This window comes from Artemia sp. Qi Xiang Cuo, chromosome 9 (assembly GCF_049724085.1).
Source record: "Artemia sp. Qi Xiang Cuo chromosome 9, ASM4972408v1, whole genome shotgun sequence".
NCBI classification, from domain to species: Eukaryota; Metazoa; Arthropoda; class Branchiopoda; order Anostraca; family Artemiidae; genus Artemia; species Artemia sp. Qi Xiang Cuo.
The window spans coordinates 17,945,949-17,973,789 of record NC_142802.1 but is presented as its reverse complement, the minus strand read 5'-3'; the positions used below and the strand labels follow the sequence as shown (position 1 = coordinate 17,973,789).

Sequence of the window (27,841 nt, the reverse complement as noted above, 5' to 3'; positions counted from 1 at the left end):
AGGCCAGGTCATAATAAAAGCTTTCAATTTGGGAGGTTCAAGGAGGAGTCTTTGACAGTCTTATGACCTCAGGGTACTAGATGTTGCAACGTTCTTACGTATCTACAGTGGTTTAGAAAATTCGATCACCCCACAAATGATTACCAAAAATATGCACAAATGTAACATTTGGAATATTATAACATTTTTTTCAAAGCTTTGAAGAAAAGCAAAAAAGTCTAAATACCCCTAACTACGCTTGAAAGCTATTTTAAAAAGAAACTCTTTGGAGATTTCCATGGAAATGACCATAGCAGAAGTTTTGAGCCTGGGTGGGGATCAAAGAGGAGTATAAGTATTTTGACCACAGGTGACTTGTTGTTGCGACTCCCTTAAATTCTGTAATTCTTATGAGCATTTGGAAATCAAAGCTTAAACTCAATAACTGATACTAAGTGTCCTAACATTTTGCTTGGATTAAAAGTGACGAACTAGGATGAACATTTCAACATCTTCCTGGAGCTACTTCAGTCTGCATATTATTTCATTTAATTACACTTAAAACGGATGAGCTTTTCATTTTTTACCTAAGAAAATAGCTGGCACTTCATTTTTCTTCATAGCGAATAAACTATTAAGTGTTTTTTGTGTCATTGTGATTGAAGTGTTCTCATGTGAAGTTTTCATCATGTATTTTTCAATTTGATAAATTTACTCCTTTTAGATACAGTTTATAATTTGACTGATATTAGGTATTTATCAATGTATAATTTGGAATGAATCCCCAAAAGGAAAAATTAAGGCAAACCAAAAGAGCAGATATAAGCGATAAAAAAGCAGCAATTCAGACATAGCCCAGAATATATATATTCTATAAAGAAGCCAAAAAAAAAAACTTCCAAATGCATTTGTTTTTTAATTTAATAACAGACAAGTTTTTAACACAATAACGATTTTTATGACTCCAAAAGAGCAAAAAAAATAAAACAATCAATATAAAATTCACCCTTTTAAAATGTTTTAAAGGTGACAAAACAGATATAGGCAAAGGGCATTATGAAAAAATTAAGCTTCTAAGTAGAAATCTGGTAGAAACGAAATGGCTGTGGCGTTTCAAAGTTTTTTTGTGGCGTCAAAGTTTTTACCCAGATAACTGACGAATTTTGTGATACGGTATTTGAAGTTTTATATGCAGTAATGCTCGATGAAAAAAACTACTAATTTTGATAATTATTTATGTTAAGAATACATAGATAATAGATACTTCAACTACTCGTATTATGCAAGGGTTCTGAAAAGCCAAACCCATTTCGTTTCTACCAGATTTCTACTTCTCTTGATGAATAACGAAGAAGACCAGTTTCCAGCCAGCGATTTGTGAATTTTTGAACTCATGGATAGATTCGAGTCTGTTTTAAATTTAAGGTGTGTTCTGAGGAGGACTGATGAAAGCCTTAATGTTTGAGGTAAACCTTGATTGCGAGGACGACGCACCGCCAAGGACTTACCGATGGCGCGGCGCGCGGTTTTTCGCCCCGCCGGTCTTCCCTCATCGGCGTGGCGCCGGGGTCTAATTTAAATATGGTAAACTGGGGAAGTTTAGAATGAAGGACCAACACTGAAGCTTTTATATCTACGTTTAAACTTCCCTGTACAAAGAACGCAAGCTGAAGTCGACTTTGGAAAGAGAAGGGGATATTAAGCGGTAATTTCAACAGTCTGCCATACATACACACAGGTCGAAACCTAGAAGTGAGTGGGGGGGGGGGGTATTAAATCCTGAAAAGTACATTTTTATGCCTTTTGATTATGCATTTTTGAAATTCTCCAAGGGGGGTGGAAATCCTTCAGACCAACTTAAGAGCCGGCATTTTATGGTTATTTTACATAGTTTGGAGGTATTCCGTCTAGCTGCATCGCCGGTAAATCATTCATCACGTTAAGGTTCGCTCTTTACTACGTACCCACAAAAGGAAGCAATCTGAAAGATGGTTAAATTATCTTTAATACATTTTGTACGATTACTATTAAGTCCAAATTCCAAAGCGTACTACTAAGATCTAGGGTTATAAATTTTGTGTGTGTGGGGGGGGATTCTCCGGCCATATTATAAGCTTCCCCTAACAAAGAGTGGTTAGGAAACTACAAAAAAAAAATCGTCAAAAAAAGAATTCGACAATCAGTTCCTGAATCATGACTCTGAGGAAAAGTAAAACACGAAAACGCAATCAGTTCTCGTCAGGCCCCTCCTCCACGTCACTCTTAAATCATTAAAAGACGGTTTTTTCCTGCCATTTACGTCAATCCATAACCAATTAATGAAATTGGTTAATGACATTCTTTATGACATGGTATTTGTTCCCAGTCCATCAAAAAATAACCTGACATTATTCCCGGAAGAAAACTTGCTCGAAAACAGTAACCTTGGTAAGGTTAATTTGGCTCCAGGAATTTTTCAAGGAATAAAGAATTACGAGTAATTTAAATGTAGCATAGAAACAGGAGGTATAGAGGTTTATATAGAATAGAATTAAAGAAGGGGGCCACACAGCTTTCCCCCCTCCGGTAATCTAAATTTTTTACAATGTCCCCCTCTTCCTCCTCAACAAGTAGATTTCTGTATATGTACCCAGAGAAAACCCTAAAATAATCATCCCCGATATCACTAATTTTAGTGTAATTAGAAAAGTATCTAGTTTTGTCAGAAATATATTAGACATGGGAAATCCTTCCAATGCGGCGTACTTGCCCCGAGAATTATGGAAAAGAGGGAAGGACTAACTCCTCTCTTTTATCATAATTTTGAAAAGTGTTCATAACAGTTTTTTAATACTTCTTTTTATTATTCCTCCCCCCGCCCAGGAAAAGTTCATATACATGTAGATGGCAATGATATCCAATATCATGTGCATCCAGCTTGAATAACAATACCAGACTTGAGAACACTAAAAAAATTGTAAACTGAATTATTTCATCGAAAACCGTCCCACTTAAAGTGCGCTCGCACCTTAGACTTTAGTTAACGTACAGTCAACTTCAAACTTCTTACACCCGTATTCACATCTACACGGACCGACTGACCGCTTCACTCTCGAACTGTAGTTGACATACCTGACACTGAGTAGAATCAGCGCATAGTCATTTAAGGACGTTGAAAAGATTACTCATGGATTCTGGAATTCTTTGATAAAAGCATTCTTAGAGTATTTGAAAAGAACTCCATTTAAGTTCCTCTGATAATTTTCGGAATTAATTGATAAATTTTCAAACATTTTGCCACACTGAGAAAGAAGCAAACTTTCGACGTTCGGTTCCGTCAAAGCTATGGTTGACTTGACTATAGTCAAGTCAACTACCGTAACTCAGGGTCCAAAAGCGCTCATTGGACTTGTATAAATTGGACTATAGATTTGTACATTAGGGAGGGGGGTAAAATATAGTGGGTCTGCATGCATAATGTATTAGCTATAATTATTCTGCATATTATGAAATAGGAATTGTTTTCTAACTTCACACTGTCCCAAAACTTTACCCCAACCCCCTAATGCGCAAATATATAGCCCAAATTCCAATGCATTCTGTCACCTGTCAGTTGTCTTTGTGGCTATGAAACCGGTTTTCTCACATCGTACATTCAGATCAAGAACTTGAGTGTAGGTCTGAATAATTAACAAATACCATGCGCCCTTTCACAATTGGTAGATTAGACTGATCAATTGATGAATCCCTGAAGTGGGTCAATCCCATCTTCAAGCAGCCTTCTAGAAATTTATTTCCTTGTGCGTTATAAAAACTATTTTCCCAATTAGATTACTCTTGGGAGAAAACTGTTTTTAATTCCCCTAAAGTTAAGGTTGAGACCTTTTCTTTCAACTTAGCGATAACCTTTCGTTTTTGCCTCAGGAGATTAGTTTCTAATCTACCGGTGTTGACGTTTTCTTCTTCTAATGAAAAATACAAAAGATTAAAAGAGCGTTATTAAGAACAAGAGACTACGGCTGAAAAGGGGGCTCGTACATCTGCAAAGCAAGCTAATTCTCAAAATAACAAAAAAAGGCAAATTAAATGAAAATATATAGAAATTATAAGGTCGCAAAATTTCAGGCAATACCAGGCGTTGATCTCTGGACCCCCCCCCCCCACCCCACGTACAACCATGACATACATCAAGATTTTCATAAGTATGAGAATGTTTTGATTTGCCAACAAGAAAATAACAAATAGGCCAGTCAAGACTAATGTGAGTAGAGCCTCGTTTTTATTTGGCGTTTGATGGACAAAGCGGAAAGCAAATGACCCAATTAAGCACAAGAAAACTGCGTAGGAACCCTTGTAGTCCAGAACTTATTTAAATTTTTGGGCACTTCTATTTCAAAGTATCAAACAAAAATTTGTATTTGTATGTGTATTTTAATTATGTTTGGCTTTTCTCTAACCTAAACCTCCCTTTACCAATTGTTGAAGATTTCCCCTAAAATCTACTAATCTCAACATTTTTCAGGAAAAAAAAGCACCTGCATGCTCTCCCAGGCACATAAGTGGTAATTACTTTGGGGGAGAGTTTCTTGAAATGCGCGTTGTTATGCAATATCAACGTGACCTGGGGGGAGGGGGTATCAACGTGACCGGGGGGGGGGGGTATCAACGTGACCCGGGGGGTCTATTAATCAAAATCCTTGGGTGCAGCAAACAATCTATTATTTTTCTTAGGTTCATTTAAATCCACCTTAGCACAATTTATATAATTTTCCCCATGGTTTAGATATACATTAACACAATTTAAACAATACCCCCCCAGTTTATTCAATAGGCCTAGACTATCCAATTCAGTCCATACCCCCTTCCATCTATTCAAACTAATCAAAGGGGTAACACAAACATATGCAAATAATCAGAACGATGAAATTATGTTAATTCAGAGGGAATCTCACGAAGCTTACACTAAAAAAAAATAATTGTTTATGCAAAACATTCTGGTAGAGGTAAATAGAATAAGAGGGGCTGAAATTTTTTAATTTTGAGAAATAAATATTTCAAAGTTTCTAGGCCCTGTCTGATTGTTCCCTTTTTAAGGGATTGATTGTTTGAAAGAGATGGAAAATTCACGGACGGAATGTTAATTTTTATCATACGAACTAGCTTACTTTTTAATTTCGGCAATAGCTTAGGCATTCAACGGAAGAACTTTTCAAACGAAAGAAACAGTTGAAGGGGGGATTTTTACGCCAAATTTAGAGGGATTATACCAGACCTCGTGGGTATATATTTTTTTCAGGGCAATTAACTAGCTATATAGGAATCTTTATCATTTTTTCTCTTGGGTTAGTGCATTCGTTTTTGGACCTTGGACCTCTGTGAGGAAAAACCTTAATAAGACCTCAATGAGAGGTCCATTGTGGTGAAAAACGAACTATAACGGGAAAGTTTACGGAAAAACAAGTCCCCTTTCCCCCCAAAGACAGCCTCCAAAACTCGAGTTCTTCAATAGCTCTAAACCGATTGACCATCTCAGAACTGGCGTTATCGCCAATTGGCGCTGTCGTACAATCTCTTCTGTTATCAGAGGCAAGGCTATAGCGCTGCCTATAGTAAAGGTCATATGGCTTCAATGTTTTAGTACTATTGATTTAAAAACGAAAATCTTTCCGAAAAAGGAGTTTTTCAAAGAAAATAAAGGCCATAGCCTATCAAACAGTTCGTGGTAACGAACTGAAGTAAGGAGCGACCCGGCTCAATAATAACCAAACTCTAAAAACTGGAATTTTGATACCCATAGATACATCAAAAGAATCAGATTTTTATGCTGACTTCAAATATATAAGTTTCATTGAGTTTAGTTTTACCCATCAAAACTTACGCACCTGAGAAAATTTGCCTTGTTTTCGAAAAAAGGGTAAACACCCCCAAAAAGTCATAGAACTTTAATGAAAATCCCACCATCGGATTCAGCGCATCCGAAAACCCTACTGTAGAAGTTTCAAGCTCTTATATGCAAAAATGTGGAGTTTTGTATTTTTTGTCAGAAGAAAGATCACGGATGCGTGTTTATTTGGTTTGTTTGTTTGTTTTTTTTTTTTTTTCCAGGGGTGATCGTATCGATCCAGTAGTCCTAGAATATCGTAAGAGGGCTCATTTGAACGGAAATTAAAAGTTCTAGTGTCCTTTTTGTGACCAAAAAATATGGAGGGCAACTTGGCCCCTCTCACGCTCATTTTTTCCCAAAAGTCACCCAATCAAAATTTTTAGATAGTCATTTATTTCAGCATAGTCGAAAATCTAATAAATATGTCTTTGAGGATGACTTAATCCCCTACAGTTCCTGGGGGAACGGCTGGAAGTTAATGGGAAGTATACAGACGTTTCAGGAGGGATTTTTTTCAGATGGGGGGGTCGAGGGAGGGGGTTCCGGGGGAGGATCCTTCCATGGAGGATGTTTCCTTGGGGGAAGGGACATTTCTATGAAAGGGGCGCCGGATTTCCCAGCATTATTTAAAAAAGATCAGAAATTAAATAAGAAAACTAGTTTTTTTCAACTGAAGGTAAGGAGAAACATTATAACTTAAAACAAACAGAAATTATTACGTATATGAGGGGGTTCAACCCCCTAGTCAATACCTCGCCCTTTTCGCTAAAGTTTTTTTTAGTACTTTAAAAAGAGCTATCTATTCTAATTAACCGTCCTTTGTGATTCAGGGGTTTGTGATCGAACAAAATTCGAACTTCAGCGTAAAGAGCAAGGTATCGACTAGGGGGTAAACTCCCTAATATACGTAATAAAACATACGAATATAGAAGTTCGTTACGTAAGTTAATTCGTAAGTTCGTACAAGTTCGAACAAAATTTCGAGAAAGTCATTTAGCCAAAAAAGTAAAATTAATATGCAAATTTCATTCTAATTATTTATGTATGGTGAGCCAAAATAAAAGCTGTATTAATTCAAAAACGGTCAGAAATTAAATTTAAAAAAAAACAAGTCTTTTTTAAATGAAAGCATGGAGCGACATTAAAACTTAAAAAGAAAAGATATTATTCCGTGTATTAAAGGGGCCGTCTTCTCCTCAATAACTCGCTCTTTACGCTAAAGTTTGAATCTGTCACACAACTTTATTTTTTTTTTTAAATAAAAAAAACGTTAGCGTAAAGAGCGAGGTATTGAGGAGGAGACAGCCCCTTTCATATACGGAATAATTTTTTGTTCGTTTTAAGTTTTAATGTCACTCCTTACTTTCAGTTAAAAAAAACCTTGTTTTTTTATTTAATTAAATATAAGATCAGCAGAGATAAATTCCTATAATAATTCAAACTAAAAACGACCAGAAATTACTATCAAAGAATAAATGAAACTCAAAACGAATAGAAATTAAATGAAAAATCATAGCAAACAAACATATAACAAAAGGGATAGGGATGCTCCCTCCCCTAACCGTAAAAGTCTAAAGCTTACTGCGTCATTTGCGCTTTGCTAAAAACTGTATAATTGTCTTGAACAGTCCTGAGAAGAACTAAAAAAAAAACCAATTGTTGAAAGCTCATCAGTTCAAGATTTTATTTCACTTTCATTTTTATTTCTATTTTCAATGTTGTAATAAATACAAAAGAAAATATTTGTACAAAAGAAAAAGAAAATAAATACAAAAGAAAATATAATTCGTTTTAAGTGAAGCGCCAAAGACGTAGTAGGCTTTAGATTTTACAGTGAGAGAAGGAGGTAAAACCCAAACTCTTATTTGTAGAGATTTATGTTCGTTTCAAGCTTGATTTGCATATTCAATTTAAGTTTCACTCGTTTTAAGATTCATCTAATCATTTATATAGTTGTATGTTTATTTTCTATGATTGTGTGTTTAATTTTTGTTCTGCTTGGGTTTCATTTATTCTTTAATAGTAATTTTTGGTCGGTTTTTATTTTGAATTATTATAGGTTTTATATTTCTGCTGATCTTAAGTTTAATAGGGCTTTTAGTTGTCTTTGAAAAGCTTCTGTTTCGGAAAGTTTTATTTTGATTAAGTTGAAACAACAGAGAGGTTTCAATTTCCGTCACGCGGCTTCATTTCACGGAAATTTGGCAGAGGCCCATTCCTCTAAGACCACCGTTTCGATCAACCTTAAGAAAAAAGAATCTATGATTGTCCTTTTCAGAAAAAAAAAATATTTCTTTTAAATGTGTAGATAGGGACTTGAACTGTCTACTCAAAGGTTCTCAGACATGTTGAATTTCATTGCACAATTTTCATCAAACTCGCACCTTTTTTTACAGCATTATTAAAATTGTCTTATACTTGGCGAATAAAAGATGCCAAGCCAGACTGACCTACCATGACAAAACAAAATAAAGAATTCCAAGTTTACAATTTCGTAGATTTAGGGCCGATTTATAGTACAGTAATAATACGGAAAAAAAGCCCGAGCCAGGAACGAATTGATAAAGTTATACTTTCTTCACCATCCGGACCAGAAAAAAGCGCTGAGCAACATATCCAAAATGTCCATCTCTAACCCGTTGCGAAATTTGTTTTTTTTTTTTCGCTATTTTTGTTACACTAATTTTTATTTTTCATGAACAAATTAAGTGTCACAAAATGAGTGGTTGATACGTCTATCTGTATCAGAATTGAGAGCTGAAACCGTTTCTGACGTTAGTTTTTCTTATAAACGTCAAATAAAATGAAAAAAAAAATCCATTTTTAGTTAAAAAATAGCAAAATTTCGCTATTTTTGGCAAAAAAAAACTAAGTGACAACCATGATATCTTTTTTTTGTGTGTGTTTTATTGTCCGTTCGTTTGTCTTTTTTCAGCATACATCCAGCTCTTTTCAAGCTAGCTTGATTACTTTTACACACGTTCTCAACGCCATCTTGTGGCAACAGAGCTGCAGTCTTATGTAAATAGAAAGTTATCTCCGCTCCGAATCGTACAAAGAATCTCATTCAGGTTTGTAGTTTATTGATATAAATGCTAGGATAGGTTCTTTCTTACCGAACTTGTAAATAAGCTGAATTACATAGCCTGCATCAACAAAACTTCTTCTCTGCATACTCTCCTTCATAGACTATTTTGCTTATCAGTGTCATCTAATGGTGCAGGTATAAGCAGTTGAAAGATACATTTCCCTGCGTTAAAAGCGCAGATCACCGAACAGCAAAGCTCTGACTGCATTACCTCGACATGGTTGAAAAGCTTCTCAAGTTTATACATGCCGAGAGACTGGGTCTATGAAACCTGCATTTGCAGGTTGCAGCAGAAATGCTTCCCTACCTGGCCACATCTGGGCGCAACCTTTACGTGAAATCTGTCTGGTTGTACATCCAAGAGATGACTAAACTTCCCAGTCGTCACCCAAAAATGTTTCAGATGTTCAGTGAGCAAGGACACACAATTAGAAGGTCAGATCAGCACTAGGCCGGGCTCTCAGCAGACTTAGTTATTGAATAAGAGTACATGCGAAGCCTAAAGACATCGGGAGGACTCACTGGTGGAGTGATTTGGGTCCTATCGAGGCCGGCGTGTCCTGAGGTCAACCTGTTGATGCAGAACCTGACGAATATCGGCTACTCTACAAGCGAGCAGCATCGTGACTTGAGTCTGAACAGACAAACCCGTGACTGTGAAGAAGCGAAGTTGGTAGGTTTCTTCAAAGTGTCATCCCCACTCAAAGGCAATGTACAACTGAGAAACGTTGCAAATGGAGTAACTTCATCTTCAGGCGTGAATGTTGACGAAGTCGAATCTGCTGGGAAGGAAATTTTAGACAAGATGCCAGAAAAGATCTTGAAGGAACACGTCTTTAAAAAGAAAAACCAAGTGACTCTGATGACCACAAAAAAGTCGGGCTCTTCTGAGGTGGCGCAGATCGACCCGGCGCTACTTTTTCAGAGGTTCATTATCGTTGCCCAGAGGTCTAGTCTCAGGGAAGATTATTTCAAGTTTGAGCTATGTGCTATTTCTCCTGTTCTTTTCTGTGGGTTTGATGCTCAGTCCCCAAGACCGATGGAAATTACCAGCTTCGGCTTAGACGGGGGCGCCCTTCTCCATCGAATACCGTGGAAAGTCGCTTCCATATACAAGGCTATCATGTCTTCGTACATTCATAAAGTAGAAAAAAAGTATCCGCGTGGAGTTGTCGTCTTCGACGGATACGACGGCGGTCCGTCAATCAAAGATGCAACCCATTTGCATCGAGCTGGGTCTGTCGGCGGCGAAGTGTTATTTACCAAAGACATGAATCTTTGCATAAAGAAAGAGGATTTTCTTTCATGCAAGGAGAACAAATCGCGTTTTCTGAACATTCTTGGAAACGCTCTGGTAGCCAGCGGTTGCGATGTATACCACTCTGAAGGAGATGCTGATCTAGACACAGTGAAGAAGGCTACGGAAACTGCACTCCATAGCGATACCATTGTGGTTGCTGATGACACGGATGTTCTCGTCCTCCTCATCTGTCATGTAGGCATGAGTTCAAATCGAGTTTACTTCACGCCGGAAGCGAAATTCAGAAGTAAATGCTCAGCTTGGGATGTTTGTTAGATAAAAGACGAGCTATGATCAGAAGTTTGCCAGCTGATGCCGTTCTGTCACGCCATACTGGGTTGCGACACAACATCGCACCTTTATGGTGTCGGAAAAGGAAAAGCTCTTCAGGTATTGTTATCCAGCTCGAGTTTCAGAGATGCCGTAACCCTTTTTACCAAATAATCTGCATCTCATGATGAGATAGCTGTGACTGGAGAGAAAGCTTTGCTGATACTCTACAACTGCCAGGATCTTGACACTGCCAGGAACCAAGTTTTCCAGAGGAAAGTCAATACTGCCACCTCATTCGTACACCCACAAGAGCTGCCTCCGACTATGATGGCAGCGAAGTATCATTCGCTCCGAGTCTACAGCCAGGTTCAGATTTGGCTAGGAAACACGGTTGACCCCCTAAGCTGGGGATGGAATCTTCAAGGCAACGAAGTTTTAGAGCCAAAAATGACGGATCTCCCCGCTCCTCCTCCTCATCGTCTAAAGACAGTGAAGTGTTCTTGCCGATCTGATGGCTGGGACAATGAGAGATGCTCCTGCCAAAAAAACGGCCTGGAATGCACCATAGATTGTCGAGTATATAGAGGAGTTTCGTGCAACAACGCGAAGTGTCAAGAAGATGAATTTTCTGAGGATGAGCTTTAAGCCTGTGATTTAATTTTTCCTGTGGTTTTTGTTCCTTTGATCAATCAGATGTGCAATTTTCTTACGGTTTATTACAAATAATTTTTACCACGTCGTTTTTTATGGTGATGAAGGTGAATGGATTTTGATCTCAAATGCCTGCGAAGAGCAAGTGGGGAGGACGGGTATTAAAAAGATCTTGAAGTATCTCAGAAAACCTCGTTTGTCAACTCAAACTATCGAACGCTTGTTTTTTTTTACATAAAACGTTAAAATTTGTTCATTTTTGTTCAAAAACAGAGTATTTTCTGATTTATTTTTTGACATTTAGGAGAAACTAACATCAGATATCGTTTCAGCTTTTAAATCTGATACAGAAAGACATATCAAACACCAGTTTCGGGATATTTTATTTTTTTCCAAAAAAATAATAAACAAAAAACGGCGAAAAAACAAATTTCGCAACGAGCTGGAGATGGAGATTTTGGATATGTTGTTCGGCGATTTTTTCTGGTCTGGATAGGGAAGAAAGAATTACTTTATCAATTTGTTCCTGGTCAAACCTTATTATTCCTGTACTATTATGAGTACATTCAGAATCGTCCATCAAGCTCATAATGTGAACCCGAGTATGTTCTTCAGCTTTTCACATTATAGAACCACTAAACAACACCCATACACATTGTATACCCCAGAAGGGAACAAAAGACTCGACTCAAACAGTTTTGTTTCTCGAGTCTGTTCTGTAACCCGTGAAACCCTTTTCCAGAGGATGTAGAATGTTCGGGAAATGTTGGATAATTTAAGAGTCCAATACCCAATAGTGATTTTTACCGGTATGAATACAGGGACGCTAGGTTTAGTTTTGAAATATAAAATGTTTTTTTTCTTTTTTGTCGTATTTGTTTACAGTCATATTAGATACTCCAAGTGCTTTATTCTATTTTTCTAGTTATGTGCGACAAGCGAAAGCTTTCTGCGTGTGATAATAATAAATAAATAAAATATTAAAATGAACGGGTATATGACTAATAGAAAGAAAAAAAAAGAATCCCTCGAGCATTTAGCCTGTATTAAACAAAGCGTCCTCAGGGTGGAGAAGACAGAATTTAAAATGAAGCTACACAAAAACGAGATTTTTTTTTAATCAAAGAGGCATAAGCAGAACCAATCAAACCAACTGCACATGCAATTGCTACTCCATGACACAAACTACGGAAGTAGAACATACAATAAAGCTGGCAAGATATTCGGGTAGTTGCTCTTCTTTTTCTTCCTACTGGCTATAGAATGAAGGTCAGGTTCGGTTAGTATCAAGGGAGTGAGGGGTTACCGGGTCTGAACCCCCCTCTCCCCCCAAAAATTCTTGGTTCGACTCGTAATAGACCCCTTCTTGTTGTCAAGACTTTCTTCTTTGTTTTGTCTTATATTAATAGCTTTTAAAGCGCAAATGTAATCCATGAACTTTACATAAATTGGAACCAGCAGTAAGACCAGACTCTTTTGATATTAAGTGGCTTCATTTCACGAAAATTTAGGGGGGAGGCCAATGTGTCATTTGTTCATTGAAATACCTAAAACAGCCTTTTTTCAATGAAAATACTCTAAAAAGGTATTTTTCAAAATCACGGGTTCACATGCCCCCATTCTCCCCTTTCCCAAATTAACGTTATTGGATGTATGCATTGCTATCAAGGTTGTTTTTTTCTGTTTTTTTCTTTCTACTGACAAGGATCGCTCTTTAACTGCCGTCCGTAACTATAAACGGTTAAACCAAAACAAGTGGAGCCCAATACCTGAAATCACGTACACCAGATGGAGCGTGCCAAGCGTGGCGAAAGTGTGCCAAAGATGGCAGAAATTATGGAAAGCTTGGTGGAACTTGGCAGCACACGTGGCGCTCTGAAATGTACGCTAAGTGACGGAAAGTGGACATTCCCTCGAAACAAACGAAGCCCATTGACAAATTCAAACGTTTATTAACCTATTACCTTTCAAAAGTTTAAACTGAAAATTATACTGTTTTCACTGTCGGCAAAGCCCTACATTTTGAAGAAAATACGTCTAAATGAAAAAATTTTCAAAAACATGTATCTAAAAAAAATATTTTGAAAATTTGCATAAACGCCGATTCATGAAACCTTAAGGGGATGGGAAGGATTAAAAGAATAAGATACGGAACAGTAATTTCAAAATCTAGGGGGAAGCAATTTTGTTGTAATTTTTCATTTTTTTTTTAAATACCAAAATACCCCTCCTTCCAATGCCCGATAGAGCGATAAAAGAATGCGTAGGGTTTTGAGGGGAACAGAAGTCTTACCCATATTATGAACCACTTCAGCCCGTTCTAAGTTTTATTGTTCTTTAATTTAATGATACAAACATTTTTACGTCACGCTAGGATCATTCATGTAAAGGTTACCCGATTCCGGAAACCTCTTAGCTTTTTTTCTAGCAATTAAACCAGCGAATTAAGACAGGAATGTTATTTTAACTATAAAAACGAGTTTTATGGTTCGTGTAAGTTTAATTTCCCTTCTTTCTTTGTCAATAAAACTGAGAGAGATAGAGGGGAGAGAGAGAGAGAGGGGGCAGAGATTCGAAAATATTAGAGCTCATTGTTCAAAATGTAAAGTGTATAGGCCTAATCATGCAATTGCAAGAAATGGATTGAACATTCACTACACCCTTTTTCCGTTTTTTTTTTTCAACAGCTCTTTAAAAACCGCAGCGGAGAGTGTCAAATTCTCTGCAGAGTAAAAAAACTTACTGCAATTTCTAAGATTAACATTACTCCCAAAAAACTAGAATTTAGTTTGCTCAGCAGAGGGGAATAAAAGATAATGATTTTGACAACCGATAATTACAAAATATAATGACAACCCCCTCCCGCCCATGCACAGTTTTACTGATAAAACTGTAAATGTCCCCTCCCTTCTCCCACCAATTTGTCAAGAAGAGTTATCCCACTACACCTAAAGCTATGCAGTCGTTTATACCAGCAAAGGCTATCCGATCTACAGTTTTTTTGTTTTTTTATTAACATAACCTGAATCCTTCATTTCATAATTCATGATATATATAAATTTCCAAAAATACTTAAATGCGAACCAGTTATTGTCAAACTATGCAAAACTAATTGCTCAAGAAAACAACTGTTCTCTGAGATAGAACAAAAGCATGAAAATCGAAGGCAAAATTACAGCTAGACTTGTCAAGTAGCAAAATATTGCCAGAAAACAAAAATCAATCTTCAGCGTCTTGGCGCCCCTTTTTTCATCGTCTTCCTCAGTGGCGACGTCACAATTTTTTTCCCTCAGTTCTGTGCCCGGAGAAGGATTGGCTTATGCTTTTTTTGCGTCTTCTTTTTTTCGACCAGTCTCGTCTGCATATGTTTTTTGCTTAGTTTTTCTCCAGGCTCTTTGCAGAGTTGGCAGGCCATAACTGATTAAGCCTAATTCAACTTGAAAGCTATGCATCTTGCAAAAGAGTTTTTATGTCTAATCACTCATGTGGTTATTGACATGATTGTGTAATTCTAACTTATACGATTAAGATGTTTATATTACTGAACGATGCGGAAAGATGCATATCACAAAAGATAGTATATTTCGACAATTTGAGACAATGGGGGACACTCTGTTCCCAGGGGCGAATCACCAGTATTTTATTGGGGGGGGGGGCAAGCGGGGTCCATAACCGGATAGTCAAGGGAGATGGGATAAATAATATTTTTTCTCCACATTATTGGGGGGCAACTGCACCCCCCCAAACGACGCCCCTGTCCGTTCCCAAATTTGTATTGTCAAATAAAATCTTTTGCTTGAAATTATCCCCAGGGCCGTATCCAGGTTTTATTCTTTGGGTAGGGGTTGGTGACTTAGCAAAAGGACTTTTGTTCGCGGAGGGGGTAGGGTTTAAGAATTTTTTACATGCATTTCCTAGACTAAATTTACTAATCGGGTCGAGTTTCTTAGGAAAAAAAGTCTTTTTATCGGCATTTTTACCATCCATTCACGATTTAGAGAAACATTTCACGAGGGAGGGTCAAAAACTGGTAACCCACTCCCTCTGGATACGGTCTTGCCCGGACCATATAATCTTACTGGACGATAAGTCTCAATTTATGCAGGACTACACTGTTAATTATATATCCTGTTCCGTACTTTCTCGAGTTGAATGCAAGCACTTGACAAATCAAAGTTAATATTTAAAGCATAGTTTTTTGTTTGTTTTTTTAATCATAAAAGATAGAAGATTTAAACAGCAGTTTTTCTATCAATGAGAATAATTTAGCGAAATATACCAAGATACAGAATTAGCAGGTTTGTCAATTGGGAGGAGAAATCTGCCCCCCTCCCCCTAGATTCCCCCCCAAATTTTGGAAAGTATCTTTTTTGGTACTTTCATAGAAAAGATAAATATACAATGGTAGGCCACTTCCGAAGGAAACATGCTAAACAAACAAAAGTAGTAGCCTACCATTAGATTCTTTGTTTTTCTGATTATCATTTTTATTTCTATTTTCACGGCGCCAAGTACTTAAAGGTATCTGATATGCCGTTATTCTCGTTCCGAAACCTCAAGGTTTTAAATGTCTGTTGAACCTTCTTTTGATGGAGTCAGAGGGATTTGAAGGAATAATATACCCAGGAAGATCGTTCCAGATAATAGTGCAAGGCCCGATGAAGTTGTTGCTCAAGTACTCGGTTCTTGGCGTGTCCTCCTTTAGATAATTGGACAGAGCTGTGTGTCTTAACGGCTGGCCAAATGGAAGCACAATGCGAGAGAGCTCGTCTAACGGAGGCGAATTCATTTACTTGTAGAAAACAACCATCAGCGCTACATCAAACCTTTCATTTAGAGGCTGGAGCCATGCGTGGAGGCGCAGCCCACCCTATTTGTCCTATTCTAGATCTTCCGGAGTGATGCCAACAGCGCTTTTGAAGCACCAGCATATAGCAGGCATCCATATTTCACTGTGGGTCTGATGCAGGACTTGTAGAGTGGGATAATCGAGCTGGATGGAAGAAGGTTTTTGCAGCAAAGTGTAACTCCCAGCTTTCTTGCACAGTTTCTCATCCGATCAAGGTTGTAAGTCCAGGAGAGATTGGTGGAGAAATGAATCCCCAGAAGACGAAGCTCGTCGATTCTCTTTATAGTTTCATTTTTGAAAATGAAGCTGGGGTGTTTATGCGGCACTTTTGATCGGGTAATAAGAAGCTCCTTTGTTTTCAATGCATTGAAGTTGACCATCAATGCATCAACCCACTTTTCGATTAACAAAAAAAATCATCAGTAGGGAAGGGGAGGCTTGTGTTGGGTCTTCGTGTTTAGGAATGACTGAGTATGTCGCGGTATCGTTGGCAAAGTGATGCAGAGGGCTTGCGAGGTTGTCTCCCATGTCGTTTATGTAAATGAAGAAAAGCGTAAGTCCCAAATAACTGTTCTGGGGACACCTTGCTGTCACTGAATATTCACGGGAAATAAATCCGTCGAGGACAACCTGCAGTGAACAATCATAGAGAAAGCTTTAAATCCCTTTTAAGAGACATACACGAACACCGTACGCATGGAGTTTCATTAATAGACCACGGTGTCATACTTAGTCGAAACCTTTAGCAATGTCGAACGACAACAGCCTATGTTGTACCCCATTGCCAGAAGTTCAATTCACTCCTGGTGCTGGGCCACTAGGCAGTCTAATGTTGAGCGTTTCCGGCCGAATCCATATTGGCGATCACCTAGAAGGTCGTTTGATTCCAGGAACTGATGAAATGTTTTATTGAAGAACCTCTCATAGACTTTGCCAACGCAGGAGAGGAGGCAAATAGCCCAATAAGAGCCATGGGCGCCCATATGCTGAATTTTAAGGGGGGGGACTTACCTTGTCTAATCGGCACTTCCAATGCTGTATAATTGAAATCCCAAAACAAAATATCATAGACAGCATGATAGTGCTGCCTAAGTAAAGAACGATGTGGGCATAATATACTATTTATTCTTATTTTGTTTCGATCAGGGCACTTCTCATAGGAAGAAATGCCATAGAAACTTCAAAAAGAGCTCATGGAGGGCAACCAGCCCTCCCCCCCCCCCGGCAATCATTTCTCCAAACATATCTAATCAAAATTTTGAGATAGCCATCTTATTCTGCGTAATTTAAAGGTCCGGTAATTATGACTTTGAGGATGACACACCTCCCTCCCCCCCCACAACCCTCAAAGCAAGGGTTGTAAGTTATCCCCTGGGGGGACATAAGTTTCTTATAGAAAGGGTGGTCGTAAAAACCTCGGAGGGGGCTCATTTGATTGGTAATCAGAAGTTCTACTAGCCCTCTTAACAGTCGAAAGTGATTGGATATTAACCAGCCCCCCCCCCCTACACCAATCATTTCCCCGAACACATCCAATCAAAATTTTTGAGATAGCCATTTTGTTCATCGTAGTTGAAAGGTCCAGAAATTATATCTTTGAGGATGACCCCCTCCCCCTCCCCCCATAGCCCTCAGGGCAAGGGTTGTAAGTTACGCCCTGGGGTATATAAGGTTTTTTACAGAAAGGATGGTCATATAAACTTCGGAGAGGACTCATTGGATTGGTAATACAGTGCTCTTTTTAAGAGTCAAAGTGATCAGAGGGCAGATACCCCACCCTCCAAGCACAATCACACACACACACGTCGGATTTTCCCGAAACGCATCTGATAGAAATTTTAAGATGGCCATTTTTTGTCGTAGAAACTTCAAAAAGGGCTCATTCGGTTGGAAATTGAAAGGTACCCTCTTTAAGTCAAAAAATGATTGGAGGGCCACCATCCCCCCTCTACGCACATCATTTCCACAAACACTCCCAATAAAAATTCCGAAAGTTATTTTGTTTGACGTAGTTTAAAAGTCCATAAATTATGTCTTTGAGGATGCGAACCTCCTCACAGTCCTCAGGGCAAGGGTTGTAAGTTATGCCCCGAGGGCATATGAGGTTTTTATGGAAACGCTGGTCGTATAAACTTCGAAGGGGGCTCATTAGATTGGAAATCGGAAGTTTAAGTGCCATTTTTAAGAGTAAAATTTATCGGAGGGCAGCTATACCCCCCACGTCATATTTTCCCCAAATGCATCCGATAGAAATTTGGAGATAGCCATGTGTTCAAAAATAGTCAAAAAATCTCATAACACGGCATTTGGGGTAGACACAACCCCCCAGAGTATTGGGATAAGGGTTGTAAGTTATATAACAATATCTTCAGTAGGCTAATCAAATATAAGAAATATTTAGGCGGACGTTGAACTAAATCAAAACAAACCATAAGCATGTGGACTTTCAAAAAGGTGACAAAGCAATATCTGAAGATCATCTTATACTATTAACCTCTAAGAGTAAGTTGTGAGGGATTTTGAACTAGCCAGAAGGCACTATGCGTATACTTTTAATACTACCACTACAAGTACTGTAACTAATGACGCTAAGAGTATTAAGGTGAAACTTTTAGGAAACGTTTAGGGGGAGTGCCAATTAAACGAAAAAACTGTAGGGATGCAGGTTTACAAAAAGGCATATAAGTAAATAATAGGCAGCGCCCATCTATAATAGCTAGAAATATCATCGAAATATTTAAAGAAGCTAATTCAATTCAAAATTAAAAGTTCTAGTTTCCTTTCTAAGAGTAAAAAGATATTGGAGGGCAATCAGCCCATCTCTCAAGCCGATTCATTTCCAAAACACATCCAGTCAAAATTTGTAGACAACTATTTTCTTCAGCATAGTAGAACAGTCCAGCAACTATGTCTTTAGGGATATTGGGCATGGCAACCCCCCACAATTATGCAATTGGCCCATATTGCTACATAACTTAATACTGCTTTAAAACTAAATCAAAAGGCATTGCGTTTGCGGTTGCCAATAAGACATTTCAGCAATATATATCGAGAACGACTGGGGGTATTAAGTTGAAGCTTTCGGGGTTAGTACTATTACTACTTCTGCTCTTACAGTTTAAATAAATAAATAGAGAGTAAGTGTATCCAGGTTGTCAAAAATTATAGATAGAATCTTTTGGGAATGATATTAAGTTTTATTTTTTCAAGTAACTTGAGGAGGTATAAAATTCAATTAAAAAATACTATTTGTGTCAGGACAAAAAATGTTTGAAAAAGTTTCTCCCAACATACAAATAGCAAACCAAACTATGGATTCTTATATAAAAAAAAACCCGAAAAGATATAATTATTTTCATGAAAATGACTATGTCAATAAAAAACGAACGGAAATTAATTTAAAAAAACTTTTCCCGCAAAAAATGTTTTTCAAACAAAAGTAAAGAGCGCCATTAGGCCAAAAATGGGCAGAAATGAAGTCAAGTAATCGTCCAAGCGTAAAAGTACCACAAATCACTATCAATAAATAAATGAAACTTAAAACGAACAGAAATAAGCCCTTTTTAGGATTGTATAAAATGATGTCATGCTGTCTCAAGACCAGAATATAATTAGCGCTTTACTGAAAACAAAATACGTTCAAATTTTTTACTTAAATAAACACAAAAAATTAAGATTTTAAGGAATATATACCTGTATAGGTATATTAGACTGATAATCCACAGTCATTTTTTTTTTTTTTTTTTTTTTTGTGAAGCCTAAATTTATTCTGGTCTTCAGAAGGCATGGGGGTTGTCAGCCCTAGCAATGTTAATTTTTGCTCGTTTTGAGTTTGACTCAATTGTAATTTCTGTTCGTTTTGAGTTTCGTTTATTTGTTGGTAGTGGTTGGTGGTAGATTTACGCTTGGAAGTTTACTTGACTTTATTTATGCCCATTTTCGGCTTAATTGAACTCTTTACTTTTCTATGAAAAACTTGTTTTGTGGAAAAAGTTTTTTAAATTAATACAAATATAAGGCAGGGTCATTCAGCCAGGAGGGGGGGGGGACTAAAGTCCCCCTCCTCTTACAGGCGCCCATCATAAGAGCCCACGCTCGTTGGATCGCCATCTGGTTTTACGGTAGGTAGTAACATGAGCAGATTTTCTTATTTTTGTGGGATGGGTCCGGGACGAAAGCATGCCCGGAAAAGCAATGACAAAGGTTCAGCTAGTTAGGCACTGCATGATCTGAGGACACGGTTTCGTATGTTGTCAGGACCTGTGGCTTTGGTCACGTCAAGATGCCGCAATATGCAAAGGATCTTAGGAGCAGAAAACTCACACGATCCAGAACAGTATTGGTTTGGTTGGAGGTAGTAACTAATTGAAACTCCAAAAAATGAGTTTTGATAACAATATATGCTTCAAGAGAATCGGTTTTCCATGGTGATTTCAGATATATAAAAGCTATTATGTTTGAAATTAGCTGTCGAAACTTAATATTATGAGATACTTTCGATAATTTTGTGAAGTGAGACCCTCCCCCACAAAAAGGTCACAATGACCTTGATAAAAATTATATTATCAAACTCAGCTTATCAGAAAATCCTGCTACCAACACTTTAAGCCCACATCTACAGAATTACAAAATTCTATATTCTTTCCTGAGATGGATAGTCATAGATGCGTGTTTTTTCTTCTTTTTTCCAGGGTCATCTTATCGATTCAGTGGTCAAAAATTATCGGGAGAGGGCTCACTCAAACGGAAATTTGAAACCCTAGAGCAGCTTAAGTAATAAAAGAGGCGCACCATCCGCTAGACTTGGACACTCACCCACCAACAAAATATTTCAAGAACAAACGTTCTAATACAAGAACAATGTGATAAAAAACTTTGTTTTGTTTTTCACAATGCCTCGAAAATGGAGGGAAATATTCATTCCCATTTGGAATGTTTTGAAAGGCAAGGTGTAAATAAACACACTTACATTTACCAAATACGTATACTTGATGCATTCATTTTTTTACGAATCTCCCTCTCATTATTTGATATAATGTGAAATCTTTATTTTATCAGGAATTCGCCCCCTCCCCCTCCCTGCTTCACTATTACAGAGACGGACATATACAACTCTCTTTTGTGAAGGACAAACCATAACAGTGTGACACAGGACTTCAATAAATGTTCTTTTTATACTTACATATTTAGAGATTTAGACAAGGGCAGATCAAGGATTTTTTTTTGGGGGGGGGGTGCAGAATAGGTTGATTTGATAAAATTACGTTAGGAGCAAGTTTAATTAACGTAAACTTGCGTTAATTAAGTAAATTACACTACTTTAGTCTACGTTAGGGGGAGGTACCCCTCCCCCTAAATCCACCACTGGATTTAGAATTGATTTAGCTGAACTTATACCCAAAAAATACTGGTTTTAAATATGGAACCAAATTAGGATTAAAGTTATCACAAAAATAGAACAGAATTAATTGAGTTATATTTAATAATATTGGATTAAGAATAAACTAAATTAGAACATAATATTTTAAAGGGACATGTCCCTTCTTCGACTACATAACTTGTGTCACAAAACTTTTTCCTGATAAGTAATGCGTAGGAAGAAACCTTAACAAAAGATGCAGCAACTTTTATACATTTCAAATCCTAATTATGAATCAATACTGAATGAATGAATGAATGAATTTTATTAATAACCTGTCTTACAATCAACAGAAAAAGACAGAGCACAAACAAGCAAAGAAAGAAAAAGCAAAACTGGCAAGAAAAACAAATACAAACAGAAAGAACTACATAATAACATAACTATTTGGAGTTACTTTTAATTACCATATTAAAAGTAACTCCTACAAGTTATAATATCTTAAGGATCTATCATCATGATAAATCTATATCAATGATTTCCCCTGTAAAAACCTAATTAATCTAATTAAAAAATACTAATTAATCTTTATTGTTTCTAAAAGAGTCATTTAAAGGTAAATTGCCCCTCTTCAGATACATAAGCATTTGAAATACGACATGGCAATCTTAGCAGAGTTACATAGACTTTTATCAAGATACCTTCTAATGGGTAATCAATAGTAATTAGCACAGATTTAGAAATCAGTACAAGAAATTTTCATGAGAATTCTACATTATAATAATAATGATTTATTTACCCACCATCTATAAAACATTATAGTGGAGCAAGGAAAAATAAAAGGAAAAAACTAATTATACCAATAAAAAGAAACACTTAGGTTATTATTGGAGAAAAACGTCATCTATTCAGTATCACTTTTATCACAGACTTCTCGACCATTCTTTGACTGGATTCATAAATTCCAAATATATTAAAGATATACTCTTAATTTTTTTTTTTTTTAATGCAATCTGTTTTAGCCAAAGACTAAAATTGTAATAAATATTTCATAAGCTTATTTGGAAAATGAAAAAATTATGATTTAATTTGATGTAAATTATTTTCTAGACAACTTTGCAAAACTAAACTAAATAACTCCAAAACTATTCAAGACCAGGGGCGTAATTTATTATGGGGCAAGAGGGAGAGGCAACTGTCCCTCCCAGACCTACAGTTACCCCCCCCCCCGACCCATGTTTTCCCCACTAGCTGAGTTTCTTCAAAAATGGGATCAAAATTAAGAAAGCATAATTCAAGCATTCACAGAAACAGGTCAGTTTTCTTTAGTATATTTTGCCTTTATGGTACTATATGGCTCAATTTTCAGTTTTCACTGTCATTTTCACTTGATTTGGGAAAATGGCTCCAATTTACCCCCCCTCCGCTAGAATTTTGAGAAATTACACCACTGTTAAAGACAGGAAGATATGTGTAAAAATAAAACCAATGAGGATTAAAATTTATGTGACTCTAATTGTTGCGACACCCATCATTGAGTGCATTTTATCTTTTTCTGAAATTATCAGGTGTTTAAAATCAATCTTCAAAACTTTTGGGCTATCATTGACCCCCCCCCCCCCCATAAACAGATACAACCATCTTTACAGAAGCAAGCAGCATCCAAAAGAAGAAGAGCATCAACTAGACCTTGGATAGTTTATACCAAGATACAACAACTGTTCAACAGACCAGACCAAAGAGGTAAAACAACCTGAATCTGAAACAAAACTTGAGGTGACATGACCTCATGAATGTTCCATAAGCTGTTTGATAAGTTAACTGTTTTGTATTCTTGTTTAGGGCAGCTATATATTAAAAAGGGTATTCTAACTTTCTATAGCAATTTGATGGTGCTGGGGGGGGGACTTCAATTCTTAACCAATTCAATTATTGGCATTTTTAGGTGATAATTAAAATTAGAAGACATATTTGTGATGTAAAAAATGTAAAGTTTCAATGTTTCCAAAATGTGAGGCTTGCATTTTGGAAAACTAAGTCACACTATCTTTATGTAAAGTCAAAATCATATTTTAGGTTCAAGTAACTTGTGACTAGTGGTCTTATATATTTTTTCTGATTGTAACAATGTATGCTTATGCTAAAAAAGAACAAAATAGAACACTAGATTCCACTAATCCTTAGGGTCTGGGAGCCCATGGAGCATGAAATTGCCTCATTAACCAATAAAAGTGTCTTTTCAAGAATTTTAGTAATTTGTGTACCATAATCAATCAGTAGCATCTGTGCCCATTAGATTGTTTTTTGCCCACTGCCAAAACTTTGAAAAATACATTTTTTGTGAGGAGGGGCCAGATATTTTCATTGGAAATGCCCTTGGTGGTATCTTCATTGAAAAAAAAGACAAATTTGTCCCAACCCCGTAGATACTGAAAAATACATCCCCCCCCAAACAGAACATGTGAATTGAACGACTGTTATATTCAATCAAAACTTCCCATGTCTGGCTTCTTGTTGTTTGTTGGTGTGCATGAGGTGGGGGAGCTAAGAACTTTCCTAGGGGATGACAACAATAATAGAAATGTTACTTTATAATTAAAAAATAATGACTTTTACAAATCTTTTCTTAATGACTTTCAGAAATCTTTCCCCAAAACATAATTAAATAATAAAGTGGACAATTTCAGTGAAGAGTAGCTATCAATAAAATTTAAAATAAGAACAGATTGACCCAAAGAAATCAACCAAAAAACAAAAGAATAAACAAGTTGACCATATAGTAAAAATAAATACCAATAAATAAATAGCAAACTGATCAATAAACATGAATTAGGATTTTAAATGAATGTGGACCCCCCCCCCTTAAGCTCTTCTATTCTTTGAATGTCCATTGCACTTTGCCAGAAACATGATATATTTCAAAGGAGAGTTGTTTTTATTAGAAAGAAAATAATAACAATGTTTGAAAAAAACGTTTGACCCCTAAACATACCAACATGGCCTCTGAAAGCCTAAAAAAAATCAACTAATGGCCTATTCAGTCCCCAAGTTCATCCTCTATATCAGTCACATTTTTGGCAAAGAATATTAAGTAATAGATTAAGAAGAGAATAGATGTGAAAAGAAAATCATTTTTGCATTTGTTTTATTTCATATGTTGTAGTTTGTTTGCACACATTTTCTACTTTCTTTACTTACTCTTCAATAACAGAATTGTAATGTCTGGAAAGGGTTTAAAAACAAATATTTTTTATTATCTCTATATAGCATTACCATCAGGATGCAGCCATTGGGGACTGATAATAAGTGAAATAGATTGGGGACTGATAATAAGTGAAATAGGCTAACTTGGTATTTTATATGTCAGGTTCTGTGTTTTGCCTTATTTAAGATGTAAACCTAGAAAAGGTTTCTTAGTTAATTCAGAAAAATTTTAGCAGCACATCAACTTATTAAGACAAATTTAACTAATTATTTCTTAGAATAAACCTTATATCCTATAGGTGAATTGATTTTGTGATGGGACCAGGGTGGCAAGTGCAAGAAACAAGATCCTTGGCCATAGGAAGGCTTTTACACACATTTACACCAACAATACAGAAATTGGATTAATATCACCAACTGAGTCTTAAGTAGAGAAACTAAATTGGCCTGACCAAGTCAGCATAAGATTAAGGGAAAGGGGAACTGCCTTTTTAGCTGTTTTCACCTTCATTTATGAATTCCTGCTGAGCAAAAAAAGAAAATCAAAGGTCATCAAAATCCTAGCCCATAAAGCTGCCAAACCAAAATGATTTGCCAAAAGCAGTATTAAGGTCATTAAAGTTATAGCCTAGGGAGCATTAAAGTACTTAGAAATCTTGATACCTCTACACAGGTGCAGATATTGGAATTCTATGATATGAAATGCTAGTTTATGTTTAGTCTTCTATGCTACTTTTAATTAAGTTATGGATAGGACAGAAAGCAGATGAAAAGAAAACAAAAAAAGTTTTCAAAACCCCATTTCAATAATCTTCCCAAATATAATAATCACTGCCACCATAATTGCATCTTAGCCCCCATCCCCCAATGCAGCTACATATAGCCCTAGGCTATGTAGACTAGAACTATGTGCTGATTTTGTTGTTTTTATTTTTGTAGAAGTTTAAGAGATCAGCTGTTTTGAAGGAGATACTCTAATAGAGGAAAGGAGTACTATTTGATTCCAAAAATGATACTCTTTTCAAATATAATATTTGCTACCCTACAATACACTTCCTACCATTGATAGTCCTAGATATAACCATACATAACACAGCCTAAATCTGCACTTCAATGCTTGATAAGTCAAATGTTTTTGTTACTAGCCATTAGTTTTCACAGGATCCTCAGTGCCATTATCTTAATGCAAGAGAGTTCAGATCAGTTGGACAATGCATATTATTTAAAACTATGAATAAAAATGGAAGAAAACATGAGAGTCTGATTAATAGAACCATGTTGTATGCTCTTAAGTCTTTCTTTAGTTTTGGGTACATATATACAAGGACAAGGTGAGTACACTATCCTATTCAATGCCTTTTCACTCACAAAAGTGATGAACAAAATTTGTTTCTAAACTATTCTGTTTTTATCCTATTTTGTTTTATTTCATTAGCATTAACCAAACTTCATTTTGCATGTGTTATACAGATACCTAAACAGTACCTAAATCTGTAACCTAATCTAGGTACCTTTTTCTCCCCTAAACCCTAAAAAAACTAAAGTTTAAATATAGTTCCCAGAGTGAGAAACCCCTGAATACTTGTTGATACAACATCAGATAGCATCAGATCTTTGCTTTTGTCAAGTGCATGCTTCACATGCTATACAGATAATAGAACAGTACCCAAATACTATTTTAAATGGTCTATGGACAACCATCAAAGCAAATATGTGATTAATAGAAACAATCTGCAGTACTCCTATGCTAAATGGACTCTTTAATATAGTGCCAGTTTTGTTAATGCTATTGGAATAAAATAAAAAAAAAGGATGAATATATAATAGTTTAGAAGCAAATTTGGGCTATATATTTGTACATTAGGGGGGGGGGGGGTGGAACCATAGCATATATTAGGCCAACTATGTGACCTAACCTAACTAAACCTAGGTACCTCCCCCCCCTAAACCCTGAAAAACAACAGTTTAAATATCATATATGCAATGAAAACCATGCTATACATTGTATTACTCTAGCTGTGTCTTGAATTATCCCATCTAAAACATGTTTTTGTGACTGGTTTCCATTGCAGTATATAAAAGAGTCTGTTTAACATAGGAGTACCCATTCTGCATATTGTAAAGTGAGAATTTTGTTGTTTAGGTAGTTTTTTTTTTATCTTTGTACAAACCTTTAACCTAGGGCTATACATGGAACCACCCGGGGGGGGGGGGTTCCAAGTGAATTGATTAGTCTATTAGGAAAGAGCATAAAAAGGAATTTACCAAAAAGCTATTGAGTAACCTAGACCCTTCACTCTGCTGTGTTCATCTTGTCCTTTCTCAATTATAAAATCTTGTATACATTTATCTAGTTTTGTATAGGCTATATCAGAGGCCCAGGGCTATAGGCCTATTTACGACCATAAGGGAGGGGCACTGTCAGTTCCAAATATTAGGCTATATTTGGAAAGAGCATTAATTGAGGAACTGAATGGTTGACTACTAGCCTACTCTGTAATTTCATCAGACTGTAGTCTTCCTCTTAAAGATTGTTACTTTTTACTTCAGTTCAATTTGCTGTCATTATGAAAATCAGCAAACTTTTGCAGATAGGGCCTAGCCTAGGGTTCAATCTGGCTTCTTTAAGAGATGGAGGGAGGATGAATGAAACATCAGTAATTGTTATATTTGGCAAGAGCATTAGATAGATAATGTAGCCTATTTGTATTGCAAACCTTTTTTTGTATCTGATTCTGTGGCTAAAATAGCCTTAGCTTTAACCAATAGTTGTCTTAAGCCTAGTAACAGCCCCTATATAAGGAAACCATTGTGAATGGTAGGCTATAACACTTGTTACTATAGTGTCTAGCCTAATTCAGAAAAGTAATCCTGGCATAAGGTTAGCCTAGCCCAAGGATAAACAAAGGTCATACCATGCAAATTGATAGTACAGGTTGTATTATTTCCTCTATCCAGAACAACAACACTTGTTGGAGCAGCCATACTCGATGTGGAATACATGATGCCTTGAGACGTATTGTTCAGACAAGTTCCTCAAAACAGGCCTCTCTAAAGTCTCCTGTTTTTTGCATGTCAAAATTCACCGCTCAATCGGTTTTTATCTGCCATCTATTTTAACATTTTGAATAGAGGGAATAGTTGGGCAAAAAGTAAAGATACGCTCACACACATACTATACCTTCAAATCAGCCAAATGAGCCGAATGACCAACTATAAGGATTGCTGTGTAAGTTTTAAGAAGCAGAATTTGTAATTTCTCAAATAAATATTTT

At 36.6% G+C, this 27,841-nt stretch overlaps 1 protein-coding gene across 2 annotated transcripts in view; it reads right to left on the bottom strand.

Annotated features, from left to right (window-relative positions):
• LOC148948386 (uncharacterized) overlaps positions 1 to 27,631 on the bottom strand; it is a 148,980-nt gene extending 121,349 nt beyond the window's left edge. For both annotated transcript variants that reach the window (XR_016142218.1, XM_089094320.1), the window contains exon 1: positions 27,482 to 27,631. Coding sequence is in view for 1 of the 2 variants with exons in the window: in XM_089094320.1 (XP_088950446.1) it covers positions 27,482 to 27,569 (88 nt within the window). In the remaining variant the exon portion in view is untranslated. The remainder of the gene's footprint in view (positions 1 to 27,481) is intronic.
• Between the last annotated feature and the right edge of the window lie 210 nt (positions 27,632 to 27,841).